The 24,554-nt window shown below is 39.8% G+C and overlaps 1 protein-coding gene across 1 annotated transcript in view; it reads left to right on the forward strand.

Moving 5' to 3' along the window:
• The window catches only part of HECW1 (HECT, C2 and WW domain containing E3 ubiquitin protein ligase 1), a 249,871-nt gene that overhangs the window by 67,137 nt on the left and 158,180 nt on the right, over positions 1 to 24,554 (forward strand). Inside the window, exons 4-5 of the mRNA XM_060108182.1 lie at positions 6,076 to 6,151; positions 15,116 to 15,285. Coding sequence (XP_059964165.1) covers positions 6,076 to 6,151; positions 15,116 to 15,285 — 246 coding nt within the window. The remainder of the gene's footprint in view (positions 1 to 6,075; positions 6,152 to 15,115; positions 15,286 to 24,554) is intronic.

A 24,554-nucleotide genomic window follows, 5' to 3' on the forward strand; every position in this document is an offset into this window, starting at 1 on the left:
TTAGAACTGCTTTTGCTGCATCCCATAAATTTTGTAAGGTTCTGTTTTCATTATCATTTGTCTCAAAGTATTTTCTGATTTCCTCCTTGGTTTCCTTGTTGATCCATTGGTTTTTTAATAACATACTGTTTAGTCTCCATGTGATTGTGGGTTTTTTTCCTCTTTTTCTTTCTGTGGTTGATTTCTAGTTTCATACCACTGTTGTCAGAAAAGATGCTTGAAATAATTTCTATCCTCTTAAATTTGTTGAAGCTTGTTTTGTGTCCTAGTATCTGGTCAATCCTAGAAAATGTTCCATGTGCACTTGGAAAGAATTTGTATTCTGAGTTTTTTGGATGTAGTGTCCTGCAGATATCAATAAGTCCAAGGACTCTGTTGTGTCTTCTAGGATCTCTGTTGCCTTATTTTCTCTCTGGAAGATCTGTCCATTGATGTCAGAGGGGTATTAAAGTCTCCTACTATAATTGTATTCCTGTCAGTTTCTCCCTTTATGTCTGCTAGTATTTGTTTTATATATCTAGGTGCTCCTATACTGGGTGCATATATGTTAACGAGTGTAATATCCTCTTCTTGTATTGATCCCTTTATCATTATATAGTGTCCTTCTTTGTCTTTCTTTCCGAACTTTGTTTTAAAGTCGATTTTGTCTGATATGAGTGTTGCTACCTCTGCTATCTTGTTGCTTATATTTGCATGAAATATCTTTTTCTATCTCCACTTTCAATCTGTGTCTTTTGGCCTAAAGTGGATCTCCTGTAGGCAGCATATTGTAGGTTCTTTGTTTATCCAGTCTACCATTCTGTGTCTTTTGATTGGGGTATTTAGTCCATTGACATTTAAAGATATTATTGATAAGTATGTATTTATTGCCATTTTAAACCTTGTTTTCCAGTTGATTTTGTAGTTCTTCCTTGTTCTTCTTTGAACAAACTTTTGTTCTTTTTATTTTTCCTTTTGTGGTTTGATGGTTTTCTTTTGTATTAAGCTTGAGTTCCTTTCTTTTTTATTTTTGTGAATCTATTGTATATTTTTGATTTGTGGTTGCCTTGGTTTTCAAGTGTAACCCATAGCTATATCTACTTGATTAGACTGATAGTCATGTAAGTTCAAACACGTTTTTTTTTTAAATCCATATTTTTTAACTCCCCTCTCCCACATTCTGTGGTTTTGATGCCCTATTTTACATCTTCATGTTTATCCTTTTACTATTTATTGAGGTTATGATCACTTTTACAAAAATGTTTTTTTTTAAATCTATGTACTGGCTTATTTAAGTGATCTTTTGTCCTTTTATTTATTTGCCTTTCCTATTGTGATTTTTCCCTTTCCTATAGATTTTTGCTTCTTTTCAATTTAGAGAAGACTTTTCAATATTTCTTTCATGATAGGTTTAGTATTACTGTATTTTTTAGTTTTTGCTTGTCTGAGAAATTCTTTTTCTCTCCTTCTATTCTGAATGATAATCTTGCTGGGTAGAGTACCCTAGGTTGCAGGTGTTTCCCTTTCAGGACTTTGAATATATCATGCTACCCCCTTCTGGCCTGCAAAGTTTCTGTAGAGAAATCAACGGATAGGCTTATGGGGGTTTCCTTGTAACTGACTCTTTGTTTTTCTCTTGGTGCTCCTCTGTTTATATTTAACTTTTGCCATTTTAATTATGATATGTCTTAATGTGGGTTTGTTCGTGTTCCTGTACCTGGATACCTGTTTCCTTCTTTAGGTTTGGGAAGTTTTCAGCCATAATTTCTTCAAATACATTTATTCATTTTCTATCCCCTTCTCTCTTTCTTCTCCTCCTCAAACCTGTATTATGTGTAGGTTGACACACTTCATATTATCCCATAGATCTTGTTCATTGCTTTCATTTTTTTCATTTGTCTTTCTGTCTGCTGTTCTGATTGAGTGATTTCCATTATTCTGTCTTCCAGATCACTTATTCATTATTATGCACTATTTAGTCAGCTGTTCATTGCTTTTAGATCAGTTTTTATCTTGGCAATTGAGTTATCTAATATTGATTGGTTCCTCTTTATAGTTTCTAGTTCATTGTTACAGCGATCTGCATTTCTGTTGGTAATATTTATTAATTCCTTTAGTGTTTCTGTTACTTCCTTTTTCAACTTGGGGTCCAGTAGCCTGGAGAGGTATTTCATTTTTGTTTTTTCAGGGGATTTTTCTTGTTCTTTTAATTGGGAGTAGTTCCTCTGCTTTTTCATTTCTCTGTCTCTGTGAATTTAGGAGAAATAATTATCTATTGTGGTCTTGAAGTGCTGTTTTTTATGTGGGAGCATCCCTGTGTAGATTGTGTCAGTCCAATATTTTTGGTGTGAGGGCTATTTCCTCAGTGTGCTGACCATTATCCCCTTGAGAGGAGGTGTGATTCATGTGGTATCCAGAGCCTGCAGATATTGGGTGGGTCCTCCTCTTTGCTGCATGGCTGTCACAGCCTTGTCAGGGGCAGGGTCTGCTCCCTAGTTGTTGGAGTAGAAGCCCTGAGGGTTGGGTTTTATAAGGTTCCATTGCTGTATGTCCTAAGTCCCCAAGGAGGTGAGCACAGAATCCATTGAGGCCCATGTGGTCACAGCAAACCTATGCACTGCCCATGCAGGTATCTGAGGTTTTGCGCATAAGCAGCCCAAGGTCACATCCGTTTCTCTGTTGTATTCATCCCAGACCCTAGTGCTAGGCTGGCAGTGGGGCCGGGGCATTGTGACTGCAGGAATTGAGGTGGTGGTGCTGCTGCCTGGGACCCGGGCTGCCTCTATGGTAGGGCTCTCCCTGGACCTTTTCACCAAGATCTGGCTCCAAGCTGCCATGTGAGGAGTGCACCCACCAGGAAAGGAACCTCTGCATACTCCTCCCCAGGGGCTGCCCACCAGGGAAACTGATATCTGAGTCCATTATCAGCCTTCCACAAAGCCCACCAACAGTCAGAGTCGCACTTTTCTGTGAACACACTGACAGTAGTGGGGCTTCATTGGCGGACCCGTGCCCCACCCGGCACCACTCTGATACTAGGGCTCCAATGGTGAACGCACATCCTATCTCAAGTGCACTAACCATGGCAGCCTGGACCACACTCCAGGCCCTCTAGGCTGTCTCCGTGCAGCTAGACCAAGTCCTCTCCCAGGGTTCTTCCACCCAAGTTTTAGTGCCTAGCTGATGCGTGTACTAGCAGCCCCACTCAGCATGCATTTTGGGCTGGGAGGTACAGAGAGGTGGCAGCCATCAACACCAGTCTCTCTCTGCCCTTATTGCTAGCAAGCCAGCACGCAGACACTCCTTGCAAGTGGAGTACAGGCTCCTCCAGCTTCCTATCTGTCCCAGCAGACCTCCCAGCAGACAGGGATTTCTCAGAGCAAGAGCCTTCCTGTGCAGACACTCCCTCCTTCACAGATCCCTTCCAGGACCACCAGTCCCATCCTGATGCCTTTTATTTTTATCCTACCCAGCTACATGGGGATCTTTCTTGCAGCTTTGGTTGTATAAGGGATCTTCTGCCAGTTTCCAGTTGGTTTTCTGTGAGAATTGTTCTGCATGTAGATGTAATTTTCACTGTGCTTGTGGGGGAGGTGAGCCCCACACACTCCTGCTCCACCCTCTTGATCCCCCCTTCCCAGAAGATTCAGCCTTGAATCTGTTAAACCATTTGCCAAGTAGGCTTGGTTGTGGAAATAAGTTGTGTGCAAAACACGGTGACACTGTGCACTGCGTCTAAGAGGGGACATCAAGACCCAGTGCCCAGTGCTTGGAATAACAACTGGGCATCAGACAGGCTGAAAAGCCGAGGGAATGTGCAGCCCTGAGATGAGCAATTCCCTGATGTTCCCCTCAGTCTTAGGTTGTTCCAGGATGAGACTATTTTTCCTGAGTTTTCACACCATTTTCACAGTCAGTAAATGGTCGAGCATATCTCTGTAATGCAGCAGATTTCTGAACCTCAGACCAGCCTCTGGAACTCATCTTGAGCAAAAAGCCAGGATGCAAAACCTTCCCAAACATCTTTACTTCCTGGAAAATGTTTATCATCTGTTGCCTCCCCCTTTGTATCATCAGTCTGGCGCTGAGATGACATGATAAATAATGTTAGCAAAAAGCCATGAGTTAGGGAAATGTTTATGAAGTTTTAAATGTGTGTCTCCCCTCTGAACTTAGTAGCTTCTGAAAAATATACATTATCTTTTTGTCTACAGGCTTGTTTTGATGCAATAAGTATGAAGGACCTTTTTGTAAATGCCTTGAATTTCCAGCAGAAAAATATTTAAATACGAGGGATCAAAATTATGTTTTAAATAAGAAGGAACAGATGTACTATTCTTTGTTATCATTGCAAGTTTAAGCTCATTTAGACTAGCATGAAATGTGCAGTTTAATCCTACCTTTTAAACAGTGTAAAATCAAGGCTCTATTAAAAGTATACTTCTTGTTGCGCCCTCAAGGAATTTATATTCTGAGATGGAACAAGCTAGATGTTGACATCTTTAAACTAGAATTAGGAAGTGTCAATTGTAATTGTCCCACATAGGCAGGTACATCACTGGAAGGGAGTGTGGCCAGCCTTCCCAAGTCTCCCATGACCTTTGCTCAGGCATAGATTTGAAAATGAAGAAAAGTCCTCAACATGAAGGAATTTTGAACCCTGATTAGGCCCATGCACATTGGCCACTTTGAGAGCTAAGAGAGTTGTCCAGCCTGAGGATGCAGTCTCTGTACTGTTGACCTCTGCTGCTCGGGGTCAGCCAGGCAAAGAGCAGAATAAACACAGACTGGGAAGGAGCAGGCTGTCCATTGTGAAGAGGGCTGATACTTCAGCCCAACCAGCATTCTGACTCACCCCATTCCATATGTCACCCACATTTGTTCCCTCTGCTGGGCAGCCCAGCATCCCCGAAATACCTCTTGCATGTGGGCCTAAAAGCAGACATACTGAGAAGATTGGCACACGAGCTGCAGCCGAGCATGTAGGCCCACCAGGGGCACCTGCTTTATGAGGAGGTGTTCTAATAATCCCTTTGTATTCTTCTTGGGAGAAAGCTGTGAGCCCTAGTGATGCCCGGTCATTACTCCCAGTCTCACATAAGGCAAGATGATGGTCACATCCAGTCACAACTCTTCCAGCATCAAAAATACTGAGAGGCAGTAGAAGGAGAGCAAGCCCACAGAACCTCGAAACAGAGAGACTTTGAGTAAGAGGTCATCGAGTTCTCCATTTTTTGCTTCTTCAGTGCAGATTATCTTCTAAAAAGTGGACACTGTATGGATTTGCTTAATGCTCAGATTTGTATATTATTTTCTGCAAATATATAACATATGCAAAGGTAACTCTGCCTTTGAATAAATACTCAGAATCATTTCTGAGTAAAACTTGCCTAGAAGAGAATGGAAGCAAGGACTCTAGCTGCTTTGATTAATCCATTAACAGATAAATATTGAGCAGTGATGGAAAGTAAAAGATTTTGGCAACCTGGTTTGCAAATATCTACTAGACGAAGATAACCCATGTAACAACTGTGTTCTGAAACATCCCAGGAAGGCAGTTAAATAAAGAGACCTCAGAATAGCTTCTTAATGCCATGCTCAGTCTCCTCCCTAATAAACAGAATTTCCTGGAAATCTCTAGGTAGTAATACAGATCAGAAGGAATGAAGATACAGCAGTTTAACGCTATATTTGCTAATGGAAACATATTGAATTACAACAGTAAACATCTATTGACCTATCATTCTACTGCCTTAGGGTCTGCTTTAATAAATACCTTTTGCAAATTTGAATGTGAAAAGGCCTTGTTTACATAAGTGGTTATAAGGGGGCTCTAATATTAATGTAATTATTTTTGTTGATTTCCATTTCTCTGAAAAGTACCCCTCATCCCCACTAGCATTTCCCACTTTGTTACTGGGAAAGACATTAGGTTGCTAAAAGCTTCTTTTAATCAGTAGTAGCCTAATGAAATCACAATGCTACTGTCTTTGTATTCTGTAGCTACAGAAATAACTGTGATTAAGCATGTTTGTATTGAAGTGTATCTATTTCAATGCTTTTTTTGCTTGTCTCCCATTTTCTGTCTTCTTACAGATTTTTAAAAGTATTGGCTCTGATGAGACTGTGCAAGGGCAAGGAAGTCGGAGGCTGATCAGCTTTTCTCTCTCAGGTATGTATTGCTCATATGAAGGCCTTGTGGAGTGAATAAGAATGTCAGTCAACAGTCAGGAGACCCCTTCAATTTGACTCTTATCTCTAAGTTACTCAACATCTCTGTGCCTCAGTTTCTCCATCTGTAAAACAAAATTTTAAAATATCCGCTCCATTCCCCTGTTGCCTAAAAAATATGCACAACCTAAAAGTTGAGAGTTATGTTTTATTTGGTGGGAATTTTTAGGACTTCAAGCCGGGGAGGTAGCATCTCAAGTAATCCCGAGAGAACTGCTTGGAGGAGGCAAGGGTGGGGCTAGGATATATAGGAGTTTTGCAACAAAGGGCAGGTAGTCTGAATGTCAAAAGATTACTGTTAAGTAAAGAAAACCAGATGATCTCAAGTTAAAGCATTTAGTGCTTTTCTATGTTTGGGAAGATGCAAGAGTCTGCATTCCTTTGATATGCACCTCAGCTATCTGGGGCCAGTATCCTGTGTTTTCATATCCTGAGTTTCCTCAGGGCTCACCAACTCACTATGGGTGGTGGCTGCAGTCGCTGATGACTGTGACATCCTTTGTTTACTGATATGGCAGGAAATATTCCATTTCTCACCCCTTGCCCTCATAAGGGTACAAGAGGATTCAATAAGGAATAGATGCATTCCTTAGATGAGGTGAGATGATGAGAAGAGAAGCTACCATTCTACTTTTCCTTCATGGCTAACTAGCAGTAATTGAGAGTTTATAAAGAGGAGGTAGGGGCAAGAAGCAGCTAGCAGACCCTTGGCCTAAATAAAATCTCACATGAAATCCAGTTGGTAAAACAGATTAAAAACTGAGCTGCTCAAAAAAGTACACTTGTGGAAAGATCAGTGAAATCCAAAAAAAACCTGTCATTTAGTTAACCATAATTAGTTAATAGTTAAGAGTAATTTAGTTTATTTTTTAGTTTTCATCATGTACCTTATTTCTATAACCTGTTAACAGTAAGGGAAACAGGGTAGACTCTTCTTTGAATCTAAAATAATTTCAAAATTAAAACTATAAAGAAAAACTGAGTTGCTCTGGCTAAAATGATATACAGAGTTCAGAGCCCCATGCACTCAATTTCACCCTAAGTGGTCTTTGTGAAGACACAGTGGCATGAAACTGTAGGACACAGAACTGTTCAGCACAGTTTGAAAACTATTGCTTAGCTTATTATCAAACCAACAAATATTGTAGGCCATAAATATCAGAGATCTGAGATCACAGAAATGAAGTTCATGAGTGTCCTTGGGAGATGGACAGTCACCTGAGGCTTTTCATGTCTAAGTGAGCCCCCAGTAAAGCAAACGTGTGTCTAAAAATCCATTGATAAGTGGTAATAACAAGGTTAATATACAAAAGGTCAGTCTCTTTCCTATATACCAGCAATGAACAAATGGAATTTAAGTTAAAAACGCAATACCATTTACATTAGCACCTCCCCAAACTGAAATGCTTAGGTATAAATCTAACAAAATGTTGATATGTACAAGATGTTTATAGGGAAAACTACAAAACTCTAATGAATTAAATCAAAGAAGAACGAAATAAATGGAGATATATTCCATGTTCATGGATGGGAAGACTTAATATCGTAAATATGTCAGGTCTTCCCAAACTAATCTATAGAATCAACGCAATCCCAATCAAAACTCCAGCAAGTCATTTTGTGAATTCTGACAAACTGATTCTAAAATTTATAATGAGAGGCAAAAGACCCAGAATAGCCAACACAATGTTGAGGAGAATATCAAAGTTGGAGGACTGATGCTACACAACTTCAAGACTTACTATAAAGCTGCAGTAATCAAGACAGTGTGGTACTTGTGAAAAAAAGAAAAAAAAACAGAAAAATAGATAAATGAAATAGACTAGAGAGCCCAGAAATAGACCCCCATATAGTCAGCTGATCTTTGAAATATGAGCAGAGACAGTACAGTTGAGCAAAATAGTCCCTTCCACAAGTGGTGCTGGAACAACTGGACATCCACATGCAAAAAAAAAAAAAAAAATGAATCTAGACACAGAGCTTATACCCTTCACAAAAATTAACTCAAAATGGATCATAGACCTAAATGTAAAACACAAAACTATAAAACTCCTAGAAGATAAATAGGAGAAAACCTAGATGACCTTGGGTAGGGTGGGGCCTTTTTAGATACAACACCAAAGACACAATGCATGAAAAAAAATTGATAAGATGGACTTCATTAAAATTAAAAACTTCTGTTCTGCAAAAGACAATGTCAAGGAAATGAGAAGGCAAGCCACAGACTCAAAGAAAATATTTGCAAAAGACACATCTGATAAAGGAAAGTTAATCCAAAATATACAAAGAACTCTTAAAACTCAACAATTTGAAAACAAACAACCCAGTTGAAAAATGGGCCAAAGATCTTATGATCTTGTCAGACATCTCACCAAAGAAGCTATACAGATGGCAAGTAATCATATGAAACGGTACTCCACATCATATGCCATTAGGGAAATGCAAATTAAAACAATGACTAGATACCAGCTATGTACCTATTGGAATCGCTAAAATCCAGAACACTGAAAACACCAAATGCTGGTGAGGACGTGGAGCAAAAGGAACTCACATTTATTGCTGGTAGGAATGCAAAATGGCACAGACACTCTGGAACACAGTTTGGTAGTTTCTTTCAAAACCCAACATTCTCTTACCGCATGACACCATGATCACATTCCTTGGAAATTACCCATATGGAGTAATTTTCATACAAAAACTGAACACAGATGTTTATAGCAGCTTTATTTATGATTGCCAAAACTTGGGAGCCATCAAGATGTCTTCCAGTAGCTGAATGGATAAATAAACCATGGTACATTCAGATAATGGAATATTATTTGGTGCTAAAAAGAAATGAGCTATCTATCAGGCCATGAAAAGACATGGAGGAATCTTGAACGCATATTACTCACTGAAAAAAGCCAATCTGCAAAGGCTACGTACTGTATGATTTCAACTATATCACACTCTGGAAAAGGTAAAATTATGGAGATGATAAAAAGATCAGTGGTTGCTGGGAGATAGGGGAAGGAGAGATAAATAGGCAGAGAACAGAGGATTTTTAGGGCAGTGAAAATACTCTGTATGATACAATAATTATGGATACATGTTGTAATGCATTTGTCAATGCCCAGAGAGTATACAATGCCAAGAGTGAATTGTCACGTAAACGATGAATTTTGGGAAAAGAAGTAAAGTATCTCTCAACTGTGATTATGATGTGTCGATGTAGGCTCATCAGTTATAACCAATGTACCACTCTGGTAGGGGATGTTGATAATGGGGGAGGCGATACATGTGTGGACAGGCAGTATATGGGAAAATCTCTGTACTTCCTTTTAATTTTGCTATGAATCTACAGCCACTCTAAAACAATTAAGTCTTAAAAGAAACCCATTGACAACATTAGCATGTGTCTGTCTAGGTTTAAAAAGAAAAGAAAAAAGAAGAAACTCAATACTTTTGTATCACTAGGACAGAAAACTAACAACTCCTGATTTGTTATTCTTATGTTCCCATTGAAATGCTTGATAACAATTATTTGTACAAACCTTCAGAAACAGTAGAAACCAGGAAAACTACTCTACTGTCTGCCAGAAATGAAGAATTTTCACTAACCAAAGCTCACTAAAATCCTAAAGCCTAAGAGGGATGCCATACAGGATGGACAGCATGGGACTGGGGAAGGAGACAAAATATCCATTCACTGGTTCCCATTTTGTCTCTACCATGTAGATATGGGCTCACAGACTCACCACAGGAAAGGAAACCACGCCCCCACCACCACCACTACCACCAGCTTGTTTCAAAAAGCTACTTTACAAGGTGATCAGGATGGATTCATCTCCTACAGCCCCCAATATATCATTTTTCTTACACTTATCTCAAGGAAAAAATTGCCAGCAATGAAATGTGACTGGAGATGTAAAATTAGCAACTAAAGAAGCAAGCCTGGAATGGTCGTGGAAATATAATACTTAGTAGTTGACTATGTATATGTTTAATTCAGTACGTCTGTCAAGGAAAAATAAAAGTAAATACTGCTTAAAGTAGCATAATAAATTCCATGCCTCAAAGAAAGATGAGGTAAAAAGATCATCAAATCTACAGCTAAGCAAAGCCCACAAAGTATCAAAAAGTTGACTAGATGCTGGTCATCTCCAGGTGTAAAAGTAGGGATGAGGATTCCAATAGCAGCTCGTTGGACAACCAAACTAACTAAAGATGGGCAATACCAGGGGTACACAACCTACACATGGATAAAGAATAGACATTGTGGCTTGAAGACTGTGTGGAGAATAGATTCTACCTTAAAAAAAAAAAAAAAAAAACGTTGAAGGACATAACACTCAAGAGGAAAAAGACAGGTATTTTGTTGGCAAATATCTGCTCAAGAGAAGTAAGGGATTTATCACTCGTCTGCTTGTACTCTCTATAAAATACAAGAAAGTGCAGGACCTATTAAGTAAGAGGTCTAAGATGAAGAAAAATGGTAAGGGATTTCTTTGAAGTTCTTTGAAGCTAAAAGAAAGTCAAGTGTATCTGTTTCCTGTTGCTGCTGTAACAAACTACCACAAAGTTAGTGGCTTGAAACAAAACATGTATTCACTCAGTCCTGGAGATCAGAATTCCAAAATGAATCTTAAGGGACTAAAATCAGGGTGTCGACAGGCAGGGCTGGTACTCCTCTGGGGTCTTCTGAGAAGAATCCACTCCTCATCTCTTTCAGGTTCTAGAGTCTACCTGCATGGTGGGTTCGTGGCTGCATCACTCCAATCTCTGCTCTGTTGTCACATCACTTTCTCCTCATTTTGCCCCTCCTTCTTCCATTTTATAAAGAGTCTTATAATTACATTGGGCCTAACTGGACAATCCAGGCTAATCTCTCCATCTCAATAAAGATCCTTCACCATATCTGCAAAGTCCCTTTTACCATGTAAGGTGACATATTCACAGGTTCCAGGGATTAGGTTATGGTCATCTGTGAGGGACCATTTTTCTGTCTATCATAGTCAAGGAGAGATTTAAAATAAATTCTAAAAGGTGCAATCACAGAATTCAAAGTGAGCTTTGAGAGCTTTTAGAAAGCAGTAAGAGCATACTCACCACTACAGAATTAGAATCAATGATAAGGTAGACTGACTTGAGATTCTCTCCTAGAAAACATAGAAGGGTCAGACATAAAAAGGATATGGAAGTAAAAAGATGGATGACATATACAGAGCCAATACATAGATACTTAATGTTTTTGATGAAATGATCAGAACAAATTGAAAGGAAATATTAGGAGAAAGGTTTCTTGAGTTGAATGTGATTTTGAATCTTTAAATTAGACTCTAAGGTGCTAAGAAAAAAATGTATGTACAGAGACCAACATCTAGACAAATGCCAATTTTTTTAAAGAAATTTTCAAATGCAGACACAGTAGACATCTGAGGGGAAAAAGCATGATACTTACAAAAGAATAAACCTCATGTTAATCTCAGACTTGTCTTCTTATCATACAGAATGCTAAAATCATGAAACAAAGGCTACAGAGTTTTAAGGGTAGCATGTTTTAGCCGAAGATTTCTGTGCCCACCAGGTTGTCATTTATGTAAGAAGGCAAGAGAAACACATTCTCAGGTTTGCTAGGGCTCAAAGAACTTCACCTTTGCATCTTATCTGAAAGTAATATGTGAACATCCATGCCAGCATACAGAAAGATAAATTTAAGAAAACTCAAGAACTGGAGATACTGCATATAATTGGACTGCTTTTCTTTTTAGAATTTAAAATGAGAAATAACCAGAAAGATAGATCATGGAATTGTCTCCTCTGGAAATTTTCCAGAATGGAGTAGCATGTCAAAGCAAGATTGTTGATGCAAATGCTTTACTTCTCAAATCTGTTTATATATTCAGTTTTTACCACTCCTTGGTGGTAATAAATTTCCTGTGTAACTACTATCCCTTTAATTTTCAGTGAATTAACACTACAACCTTAAAAATCATAAATGCAAATACAGATTTTTTTCACAAGTATTTGAGACAATTTAAATATTCAAAATTACCACAGAGCCAAATAATTAAATACTATATACTGTTCAAGAATTATGTATACAAAATGTTCTAAAAGACATGGGACATCCTTATGGTATAATCCAGGCAAAAGAAAAAATTTAGGGTACAAGTCTGTATATACAGTATGGTCGCAACTATGCAAAGAAAATTACTGAAAGGCAATAAAGAAAAAGTCTAGCAATGGTTGCCACTATGCAGTACAATTTGAAATAATTTTAAAATTCTGTTTCTTTTCCTTCTATATTTAAAAAAGTTACAGTAGGCATCATGTTTATCATCAGAACAAAAAACAATGCAGGAAAAAATGGGGGAAAATTAAGTATTTTCCCATTAATGTATCATTTACTGTTGGAAAATCACAAAACTCTGTGTTCTTATAGACATCCATTCCATTTCTTCGTAGTTGAAGAAATTGAGACCTGAAGAAGTTTTTTCCTAGAGTTACAAAGTTCAATAGAGAGTGTTCCAGAACTAAAATCTGGATATACTAATATACAGCCAAATGCTCTTTTAACTCCTAATTAACTCCTTATTGCAGCAGTTTTCAAACGTTTTTACTCCGTGAAACATATATTTTTATAAGTATACAAATTGAACTTAAACTATAAAAGTTCACTGAAGGGCATGAAAGGAGGCATGAAAAAGTGAAGAAACATATGTTCTTGAATAGGAAGTATTGTAAAGTTACCATTTTTCCCAAAATTAATCCATAGATTCAATGCAATTCCAATCAAAATCTCAATTTTTTGGAGGGGAGCTGATTAAAAAATTAAAAGATTAATCCGGAAGAATAAATGTGTGACTGGTAAAGAAAGATGTTTCCTTTTGGAAAAAAAAAACAAGAACAATAAAGATAACTAGACTTATCAGGTATCAGACGTATGATAAAAAAATTATGCAGATTCAGACAAGTTGTTTGATGGAAGAGAATTTTTTTAAAAGACCCATTTATGCTTGAGAATTTGACCTATGCCAAAGTTGTCATTTTTATGAAAAGGTAATGTCACATAATGGTTAAAAACACAGACTTTGGAATCACAGAAGCAGGTTCAAATTTCATTTCTGACATTGACCAACTCTGAAGACCTGGTCAAGTTACTTAACTCAGAAACCTCTATTTTCTCTTCCTCAAATTAGGGATGTAATAACTCTCTTGTAGAATTTGTGGTTAAGATTAAATCAGATAATGTATTTGAAGGGCATAGAATGGTCCCCAGAATTTAGTAGCTAATCAGTAAATGTCAGGCAGTAGTGGTGGAGGTGATGAAGGTGATGATAGTCATTATTTTATGATGGATAAATCTATGTCTGTCACACTCTGGGCCATATTCCCCAACACCACCCCCAAATTTGATGGTTCACTGGGAGAACTCAGCATGTAGTCATACTCGTGACTATAATCGATAGTCAATTACATTGACTATAATCAATGTAATCAATTACATTAAAAAGATACACAGCAAATTGCAAAGGAAAAAGGTGCCTGAGATGAAGTTTGGAGGAAACCAGGCACAAGTTTCCGCCAGTCCTCTCTCACTGGAGTCACACAGCTAGGGTTTATTTCTCCCAGCAACAAGTTGTGAAATACTATGAAATACTATATACCAGGGAAGCTCATTACAGACTCAAGAGCCCAAGGTTTTGATTGGGGGCTGGTCATACGGCCAAAGTACTCCTAGCACCTACCAAAATTCCAGACTCCCAGAAGAAAAGCAGGTGTTCAGCATAAACCACATAGTTTGCACAAACACTTGAGGCACAGAGAGCCACTCATCAATTCTTTGCTCTTTTTTTTTACCATCTTTTTTTTTTTTTTTTTTTTTTTTTTTTTTTTTTTGCGGTACACGGGCCTCTCACTGTTGTGGCTTCTCCCATTGCGGAGCACAGGCTCCGGACACGCAGGCTCAGTGGCCATGGCTCACGGGCCTAGCCGCTCCATGGCATGTGGGATCTTCCCAGACCAGGGCACGAACCCATGTCCCCTGCATCAGCAGGCGGACTCTCAACCACTGCGCCACCAGGGAAGCCCTCTTTGCTCTTTTAATCCTCACCTTTCTCTTTATTTCTTCTGATGCACTGGCTCCTTACTCAGTGAAAATCATATTTATCGTGAGGCTAGAGCCCTTGTTTTTCTGTCTTCACTTTGAAGAAGTGGTTCCTGCTTCCCTGGTGGCGCAATGGTTAAGAATCCGCCTGCCAATGCAAGGGACACGGGTTCGAGCACTGGTCCGGGAAGATCCCACATGCCGTGGAGCAACTAAGCCCGTGCGTCACAACTGCTGAGCCTGCACTCCAGAGCCCATGAGCCACAACTACTGAACCCATGTGCCACAACTACTGAGTCCATGCACCTAGAGCCCGTGCTCTGCAACAGGAGAAGCCAACGCAATGAGAAGCCCACGCACCGCAACAAAGACCCAATGCGGCCAAAAATAAAATAAAATTCACCTGGACCCACTGAATTTTCCAAGTTGGATTTCCTCCCTCAGTGTGCACCAGGTTTCCCGAGGTGACCCTCAGCCCCTCACCCCAACCTGCCTGAGGAACGCCAGAAGCCCAGACCACTAGGGGCCAATGGTCCTCTCTTGAAAAGCATAGCAACCACAATGCTAGTCTTGACTTATTACAGGCACTTCTTAACCAAAACAATTTAATACAGTAAATGTTCATTCAAATCAGTAAATGCTCCATGTAATGGGTTCTGGAGACATATCAGTCTATATTTGTAATGAGGTGGAAAATGGTCTAAAGTTTGAGAAACTTTTTACATGTTTCAGATGGACTCTTCTCCTTGTGTGAGGCCTAATATAATATTTAACCTTGCTAAAACACATGAAATTAAAATATCCTCTGTTTTATAGATTTCCAGGCCATGGGGTTGAAGAAAGGGATGTTTTTCAACCCAGACCCTTACCTGAAGATTTCCATTCAGCCTGGGAAGCACAGCATCTTCCCTGCCCTCCCACACCACGGACAGGAGAGGCGATCCAAGATCATCAGCAACACCGTGAACCCCATCTGGCAGGGTGAGGTGAGTGCCTGGGCCCTGAAAAGGAGCTTAAGGGACAAAAAAACGGTGGACCTGAAGCCCACATGCTACTCCCTCCCTCCTTGGAGCCCCAAACTCTGCTGCTAAGTTCATGGTTCTCTTGGTCCTGGAAAGTCACCATGTTCTCTTTGGATTACAACTCCTAGAGATCTTGATTAGTCTCACAGCATGGGACCATGAAACTATTCATTGCAGCTGCACTCAGTAGCCATACACAGTCAGCCTTCTGTATCTGCAGGTTCTGCATGTAGGGGTTCAACCAACCTCAGATGGAAACTATTTGGGGAAAAAAAATTCCAGAAAGCAAAACTTGAATTTGCTGCACACAGGCACTATTTACCTAACATTACATTGTATTTTCCACTATTTACATAGCATTTACGCTGTATTAGATATTGTAAGGAATCTGGAGATAATGTAAAGCATACAGGAGGACGTGTGTAGGTTATATGCAAATTCTACACCATTTTATGTAAGGGACTTGAGCATCCATGGATTTTGGTGTCCTCAGCGGGTACTGGAACAAGTCCCCCAACCTACCGAGGGACAACTATAATAGCCTCTTGCTCTAATCCTGAGCTTGCACCTGAAAGCAGGACAGGAGAAGGAAGTGATGTGTTTTAATCCAAGCATTCTCATTCTTCCCATGCGTGTGGTCCTTAAGCAAGAGTGCCAAATTTGGGCTTCCCTGGTGGCACAGTGGTTGAGAGTCTGCCTGCCGATGCAGGGGACACGGGTTCGTGCCCCGGTCCGGGAGGATCCCACATGCCGCGGAGCGGCTGGGCCCGTGAGCCATGGCTGCTGAGCCTGCACGTCCGGAGCCTGTGCTCCGCAACGGGAGGGGCCCCAGCAGTGAGAGGCCCGCGTACCACAAAAAAAAAAAAAAAAAAAAAAAAAAAAGTGCCAAATTTGAATTGTGTCCCTCTGGACCAGTTCCAGAGATTCTGAAACTGTCAGGTTTCCTAGGACAGGTAAATCAATAAGCCTTAAAATAACACTAAGATATGGGGTTGCATATTGTTTGATTTAAATAGACACGAAGGCTGATTGTTCATGCCATCTTCCTGGTTTACACAGTGCTAGGCAACTTGCTGGAGTTTCAGATAATTTGTTTTATCTGATACAGGCCCTTCTCCTCTCTTACGTGTGTCTCCACCACCAGGTGGGAGCTAGGAGGTTCCTCAACAAAGCCTCATCAGGCTCAGCCTCACAGTGACTAAGTCCTGTCCTAGAGAAACAGCAGGAAGTTGTCACACCCATTGACTGCCTAGCTCCCTGCTTTAGCTTGAGAGTATAACCTGCAAACTTCATGGCTTGGGAGACAGCGAGGTTTAGGGCATGGAAATGTCACAGTATATAATGTAGGGGTTAAAAGTACAGATTTGCAGTCACACAGACCTTGGTTCAAATCCCAGCTCGGCCAGTTGTATAACTTTGAGAAATCAGTTATCCTCAATCTGAGCATCAGATTATCCTCATCAGGATGGTGCTGATGTAAATGTGTTACTACTACCCTGGGCACTTGCTTTGGGCAGGGTTCCTTCCTTTATTCTTCAAAGTAGCTCATATCTGATGCAGAACTTTCAAGCATCCTTGACAAGAAAGTGTAGATATTTGGAGCCAAAGCTTTTTCATTGTCTCTTAAATTATACCACCTACTTCCTAGGCTTAATTTAGCCTGACCCAGGTTTTACAGAAGATCAACATTAGAGCTTTTAAGTGGCCATCAGGGAAATAGAGTTGTATTTGAACTTCTTACTACTTCGGTTATCAACAGACTCTAAAGCACCCACAGGACCGCTAGCATGGAATCATGAATCTTAAATTATTTGTTTCTTCAGTCCTGGCTGTTCTCGCCAATTATTTATGGACTCCTCACTCCATTCCTGGAGATAATACAAGATGCCACAGGAATTTATAGCACATGGAAAAAAAAAAAAGCCTCTCCTGAAGAACTTTAGAGCAGTTTGTACTAAGACATTTAATCATAAAGGTATTATAAGTCTCAAAGAACATTTATAAAATCCAGCACCATCAAAATATGTTTTGGCTAAAAACGTCAACTAGAATCCACTTTAAGTTCTGAAATTATTTCCGAATCTTTAGTTCAGATATACTTTGCTCTGCAGGGACACAGGCCAACTCTCCCTCTCCCTCTGCTCTTGACCTCCTTGTTCCTTCCATTGTGCTGTGGCGAAGGTCGGCATCCTAAGATAAGTTTCACCACATGTCTCCCTGACAAGGCTCAGACTGAGGATAACTGATTTCTCAAGTTAAACAGCAAGTAACTGGCTGAGCTGTGATTTAAACCACAGCATGGTTTGTGTGATTGCAAAGCTGTACTTTCAAACCCCTAAATTAGCTTACAGTGCCCAGAGCTCAAATGTGGGAGTCTCAGCCCCTAGGCAGAACATTCGAGGCCTCAATGACCCAGCATTGCTTGCCACTTGTGTCAGTTAGGGATGCCTCAGGCTCTAAGCTAGAGGAAGCCTGGTCATCTGTGATATTTCTCACAAACCAGAAGTCCAGAGGGAGGTGGTCCAGGCAGTGCAGCTACTGAGTACAGCCACCAGGGACCCAAGCTCTCTGGGTCTTGCCACTACACCTTAGCAGGTGGCTCTCATCTTCCTGTCTTAAAGCCTCAAACCCAAGTTCCAGGTAGGAAGAAAGCAAAAAGGCCAAAGAAGCTTTCTCCTTGAAAGGCTTTGAATTACTATCCTGTAAGAGAAGCCCTATTACCTATCACAGGACCTCACCTGGTTGGGAAAATCTAGTGTTTTGCTTCCCTGACTCTCTAGTTGGGAGGGCCGGGGACTAGACAGTTGAACATAGGTGTTGAATAAACCAGTTTATAGCATCTGCAATGTGCTTCGGTTTTACTCTCCAGCACCTTTTACCTCCAACATTACACTAAGACCACTCTCAGTAGCTGCTGTCCCCCAGTGCCCCTTGTTCTTTCACATGGCTGCATAAATTGTGTCTCTTTGTTTATATCTACCTAAACTGTCCATACTCAACTAATCCAACCAGAGATTCCAGCTCATCCATCAATTCTCAGCTAAAATACCACCTCCTACCTGGCACCCCATCCCAGGCCTCAGAAGGAAAGTTCTTCCTCCTCTTTGCTCTTTTGTCCAGACCTCTACATAGTGTCTTCTATTTGCACAGCTGTCTTCCTCACGAGACTTTGAGCTCTTCAAGGAAAGGAATCACATCCAATTTATCTTGATACCTCCAGTTCCTGGACCTAATACTACTAGGTTCTATAGGGATTACTATGCCAAGCAGTGTTTGAAACATTTTATATAATTAACTAATGTCATCCTCACAACAACCCTATGAAATATGTACTATTATTATCCCCATTGAAAGATGAGGAAACCAAGGCACAGAGAAGTTAAGTGAATTTCCCAAGGTCACACAGCTGGTAAATGGCAAAACCAGAATTTGAACCAGTTCAGGGCCTGATACTGATCAGTTTTGTGCACAGGTGGTTGTGAATAAATTCTGGAGAAAGTATCCATAGCTTATATCAGATACTCAAAATGATCATTATACCTCCTCTTATTTCAGGTTAAAAAAAAATCAGTTAAAATTGACAGCATTGTCATACAGAGTGACGTAAGTCAGAAAGAGAAAGATAAATACTGTATGCTAACGCATATATATGGAATTTAAGAAGAAAAAAAGGGCTTCCCTGGTGGCGCAGTGGTTGAGAGTCCGCCTGCCGATGCAGGGGACACGGGTTCGTGCCCCGATCCCGGAAGATCCCACATGCCGCGGAGCGGCTGGGCCCGCGAGCCATGGCCGCGGAGCCTGTGTGTCCGGAGCCTGTGCTCCGCAACGGGAGAGGCCACAGCAGTGAGAGGCCCGCATACAGCAAAAAAAAAAAAAAAAAAAAAAAAAGAAGAAAAAAAATGTCATGAAGAAGCTAGGGGTAAGACAGTAATAAAGACACAGACCTACTAGAAAATGGACTTGAGGATATGGGGAGGGGGAAGGGTAAGCTGTGACAAAGCGAAAGAGAGGCATGGACATATATACACTATCAAACGTAGATAGCTAGTGGGAAGCAGCCGCATAGCACAGGGAGATCAGCTCGGTGCTTTGTGACCGCCTGGAGGGATGGGATAGGGAGGGTGGGAGGGAGGGAGACTCAAGAGGGAGGGGATATGGGAACATATGTATATGTATAACTGATTCCCTTTGTTATAAAGCAGAAACTAACACACCATTGTGAAGCAATTATACTCCAATAAAGATGTAAAAAGAAAAATTGACAGCATTGAGTGATAAGGCCAAAGGCAGTTATCAAAAGCTTAAATTGGTCTTTCCAGCTAATCATATGAGCCCCTCCTTCTGGAGGATAAGTTTGAAGGATAAATGAATTTTTTTTAAATGGAGGAAAGCAAGGTGAAGTTCTCATGGCTGATTATTAATTCATTTAAGAAATATGTATTGTGCATGTACTCTGTAGTAGAAATCGAAGTGGCAGGAAGTGCACAAAAATGATTGATAGATAAGACCCTGCAGGCTAGTGGAAGGAGAAAATACAATGATATAAATGTCCTAATCAAGGTGTGGACAGGACGCTGTGAAGCACTGAGGGAAGATCTCACAGAGGGTGTGCTCTTGGACTTGGGTCTTGACAAGTGGCAGGATATTTGTGGGAGGGGGAGGGCATTCCAGGTGGATGGAACAACATATGCAAAGGTACCAAGGCATCCACAGACACTTAGGGGACTCTTCAGAAATGTCATGTGGGTGGAGCTTGTGGTGTTCTCAGATAAGAGATGGCAACTGGGCTGGGCTTATGTCAATCATGCCTATCTGGCGTGGTTTCCTGATTCCTTACAAATGGAAGCTAATGTTGGCTTCTGGGGTCTCACATTGCACTGTAGTGAGTGAAATGAAGATTCCCTGTTCCTGCAAGATTCATGCAGGTCTTTAAATCTGTTTGCAAGAAGGTAAATGAGAACTCAACTGTCCTGCTTTCCGTATTTGTTGATTAACATACCAAGGATGTTCAGTGAGAAATAATCGAAGTAGCCTGCACTTAAGAGCAAGAATACCCTTTAATGTGTAGTTTAAATGCTCAATTTATTTCTTTGATTAATGTTGCATTAAGGTCTCACGTGTTTTTTTTCAAATTTATTCAAGTTCAAATTGGAAACATATTTTTGCTAATTAAAACATGATAAATCTGAGAAAAAATAAAGTTACTGTCAGAAGTTTTAAATGAGGAGGGGAAATTGAAAGAAATACATGTTAAACATAATGCAAACTAAAGAAATTTAAAAGAAGACTTCCATGGTGATTGATTTATCTCCTCTTTTTTATTACTGTAATTAGAAACTGTTTTCACTCCGGGAACACTGTCCTTGACTTTTAGGTCTGTTTACTCTCCAGTATGGATATAATGAGCATTTATAAGATTATAGCTTCACAGAGAATTTAAACAGAAACAGCAGCAACTAAAGTGTCTCGGGTTATCTGTTCAGAGTGCTTATGTAGACTGTATATTTGTACCTCTAAGTAAAACGGGGAACTCCTAGAAGCAGAGTCTCAGAAACATCAAGCAGATCGAGAAAATATTAAAATCAGGCCTGGGGCCCTGGTGTATAGTAATCTCTACCCCATTCTCCCTGTCTCTGCCCTCAAAGCTGGGTGGATTAATCCCCATACATGCACTATCGGCTACTCCAGTCTGGTCATAAGATTAGAAGATTAGGTAGATAAGGCCTGGCCTTGTGGAACTTACATTAATGTGAGAAAAGCAAAACAAAATAAATAACAAGATAATTTCAATGGAAGACAAGTAACATGAAGGAACCACCACATCATAATATGATGTGTTTGATGGAAAAGAGCTGCCTTAGATAGCGGTGGTCCAAGAAGGCCTTTCTGAGTTGCTGTCATGTGAACTGAGAAGCCAGACATACACAGACCTGGCTGGATGTGCATTTCAGACAGAGGAAGCAGCCAGTGTGAAGTCCTGCATATAATGAGTTTGGATGTCTAAGCAGGAAGGTTACGGTGGCTGGAGGATGGCAAGTGCGGAAGGGATGGGGTGGAGTTTAAGACGAAGTTGGAGAGAGAGGCAGGGACCAGCATCTTGTCAATTCTGGAACGTGATTTGGATTTTATTGTAAATGTGGTAAGAAGCCATTGGAGCAGGGAAGCATCACACTGATTAAGATTTTATAAAAATGGTCCTGCTGCTATGTGTGGATTGGATTATAAAGAGGCTAAGATGAAAGCAGTCGATTTCGCTTCTGGCTCTCATGGAGCAGCATGTTGGCACACTAACACAAAAACACCTAGAAAAGCCAGATAAAATACACAACTTAAAAAATGGTGATGACATCTGAGAATGGTTTAAACAACCAGAACTCATGTAGTGAGGCTCCTGGAGAGAAAGGAATTGCAAGTGAGCCAGCTTTCTGCTACTACTTTTTAGAAGAGGGATAAGAAAGTAGGCAAAAAACTACTGAACGTCAAAGAGGAGTTTGCTGTAATCTCACACTACTGAAAAGGCAAACTAGGAGTTCTGGATCCTCCAAGGAGGAGGTGGCCTAGAAAACCCCAGATTCTCACGTGGACCCCTGGCTAGCTAAGTACAGGATCAGGGCCAAGCTATGGTAGAAAACTTTAAGACAGCTCAGACAACTCAGTCCCTGATTAAATAAAATAATCTGACCCAATAACAATAAAAACAGACACATGGAGGTTTATTATTGGAGTTATTAGACATAGATTTTAAATACTTTTTATGTGTTTTTAAACTTAAAAAGCTAGACATAAACAATAAAACAGTAACTATAAAATGCCCTAAATTAAAAATTAAGCAGGAAAAGCTCCTTAAAAATCTGACTCAAAGAAGAAATCACAACAAAAACTAGAAAATATTTTGAGCTAAATAACAATGAGTATATGACATATCTAAACTTGTGGGATGCAACTAAATTAGAAAAGAAGAAGAGCTGAATATCAGTGTTCTGAGTTTCCATGTGAATAAGCTACAAAATTAAGAGCAAACAAAAAGAGCAGAGGGAAGTATACTAGTATAATGAAGATAAGTGCAAAAATCACTGAATTAGAAAACAAATGCATAACAGAGAAAATTAACAAAAATCAAAATGTGTTCTTATATTTATTAAAAAGATAAGAGAATATTATAACATTTATGCTAATAAATTTGAATGGAAAATTCCTAGAGCAACGTATCTTACTAAACTGATAGAAGAATAAACAGAAATGCTGAGTAGTCTTTTATCTCTTAAGGAAATTTAGTATGTAATTTAAAACGTTTCTACAAGGAAATTCCTAGGACAAGGATTGTCACTATTGAATTCTCCCAAACATTTAATGAAATAACAATGATCTTGTAGAAATTCTTCCAAAGAAAAGCAAATTGTTTTAAGAGGTCAGCTTGTTTTATAAGACCAACAAAACTTTGATACCAAAATCTGACAAGGTCAATACAAAAAATGTAAATTACAGTCCAAGCTCTCTCATGAAAATCTGTGCAGTTATCCTAAATAAAACATTGGCTTATTGAATCCAGGAATATAAAAAGGCTAATACTTTACCAAATTGTATTTATTCCAAGAATACAAATACTAAAAAAAATCAATCACTGTAGCAGTTTCTCTCTGGCACCAGTGAACTCATCATTTGCTGAACTCCAGCTGAACAAAAAAGGGAGTAACTAGTCGTCTATGCTATGGTTTATAACAGGCAGACTCCCCACAAATCTGCCAATGGTAAAACACCCAGGAAGCAATTAGACACAAGACTTGTTCACAAAAGTGTGCCAGTGTTACCGGAAGTTCACCTAATATCTAGTTCATGAACTTCCCTCCAGTATCTGGTATAATAACTGCTTAGGACTTCAACCAGATCTGCACTTCCAGATCACTGCTATTGATTTTTTGCTCAAAGTCACCAAGCTGTATGCTCCCCACAGCAAATATGCCAAATGATTCCCAGTTAGGAAAATCACATATGGAGAATGTGCTTAAAAACTATTGATACCATAATGGTAAACATTTCATTCTCTTAAAAAAAAACAACAGCAATCTTCCTGTTATTGGTAATTGTGAGTATCAGAATTTTTGTGTGTGTGTGTGTGGTATGCGGGCCTCTCACTGTTGTGGCCTCTCCCATTGCGGAGCACAGGCTCCGGACGCACAGGCTCAGCGGCCGTGGCTCACGGGCCCAGCCACTCCACGGCATGTGGGATCTTCCCGGACCAGGGCACGAACCCGTGTCCCCTGCATCGGCAGGCAGACCCTCAAGCACTGCACCACCAGGGAAGCCCAGAATTTTTTTTCTTAAGTATATAACTGCAAATAGGAAAAAAGTGCACAGATGCAGGCTTTGGCATTGTTTTTTTGATTTTTCAATTGTACTTTTTTGGGGTTTTTTTTTTTGTCTCTAATATGCCTTTCATGATTATTTTTATCTTTATTGTCTTTATTAGGAGATAACTTACATAATAAATACAATTAACTACATACAAGTGAAAAAAATGGCATTCATTCAAAACAATTTGATGAGCTTTGACAATTTTAGATGCCCATGAAACCACACCACATTAAAGACACAGAACATTTCCATCGTTCCCAAAAGATTACTGGTACCATTTCACAGTTCTGACCTGATTTCATTCCTGGCCACTGTCATATTCTGAACTATTTCTTTTATCATAATAGATTAGTTTGCATTTTATATGAATGGAATCCTACAGTATACATTCTTTTCTTTCTGGCTTCTTTTGCTCAGGATAATGTTTTTGTTTTCATCTATGCTGTTGCATACATCAGTAGTTTGTTCCTTTTACTGCTGAGTACCATTCAGTTATATGGCTCTGCCATATATTGTTTCTCCACTCACCTGTTAATGGACATTCAGACTGTTTACAGATATTGACTATTGTGAACGAAGCTGCTGTGAACATGCAGGTACAGTCTTTCTCTCAGGAAATACCTAGGAGTGGAATGGCTGGATCATTTTGGTAGGTGAGAACTTGCCAAAAAGTTTTTTTCAGTGTGATTGCACCAGTACACATTCCCACCAGCAGTGTTTGAGAGTTCTGGCTGCTCTGCATCCTCATAAACACTTGGTATTCTCTTTTAATTTTAGCTCTTCTAATAGATGTGAAGTGGTAACTTACTGTGGTTTCACTTTGCATTTCTGTGACGACTAACGGTATTGATCATCTTTTCATGTGCTTATTGGCCATTTGT

Source organism: Mesoplodon densirostris, chromosome 9 (genome assembly GCF_025265405.1).
Source record: "Mesoplodon densirostris isolate mMesDen1 chromosome 9, mMesDen1 primary haplotype, whole genome shotgun sequence".
NCBI lineage: Eukaryota > Metazoa > Chordata > Mammalia > Artiodactyla > Ziphiidae > Mesoplodon > Mesoplodon densirostris.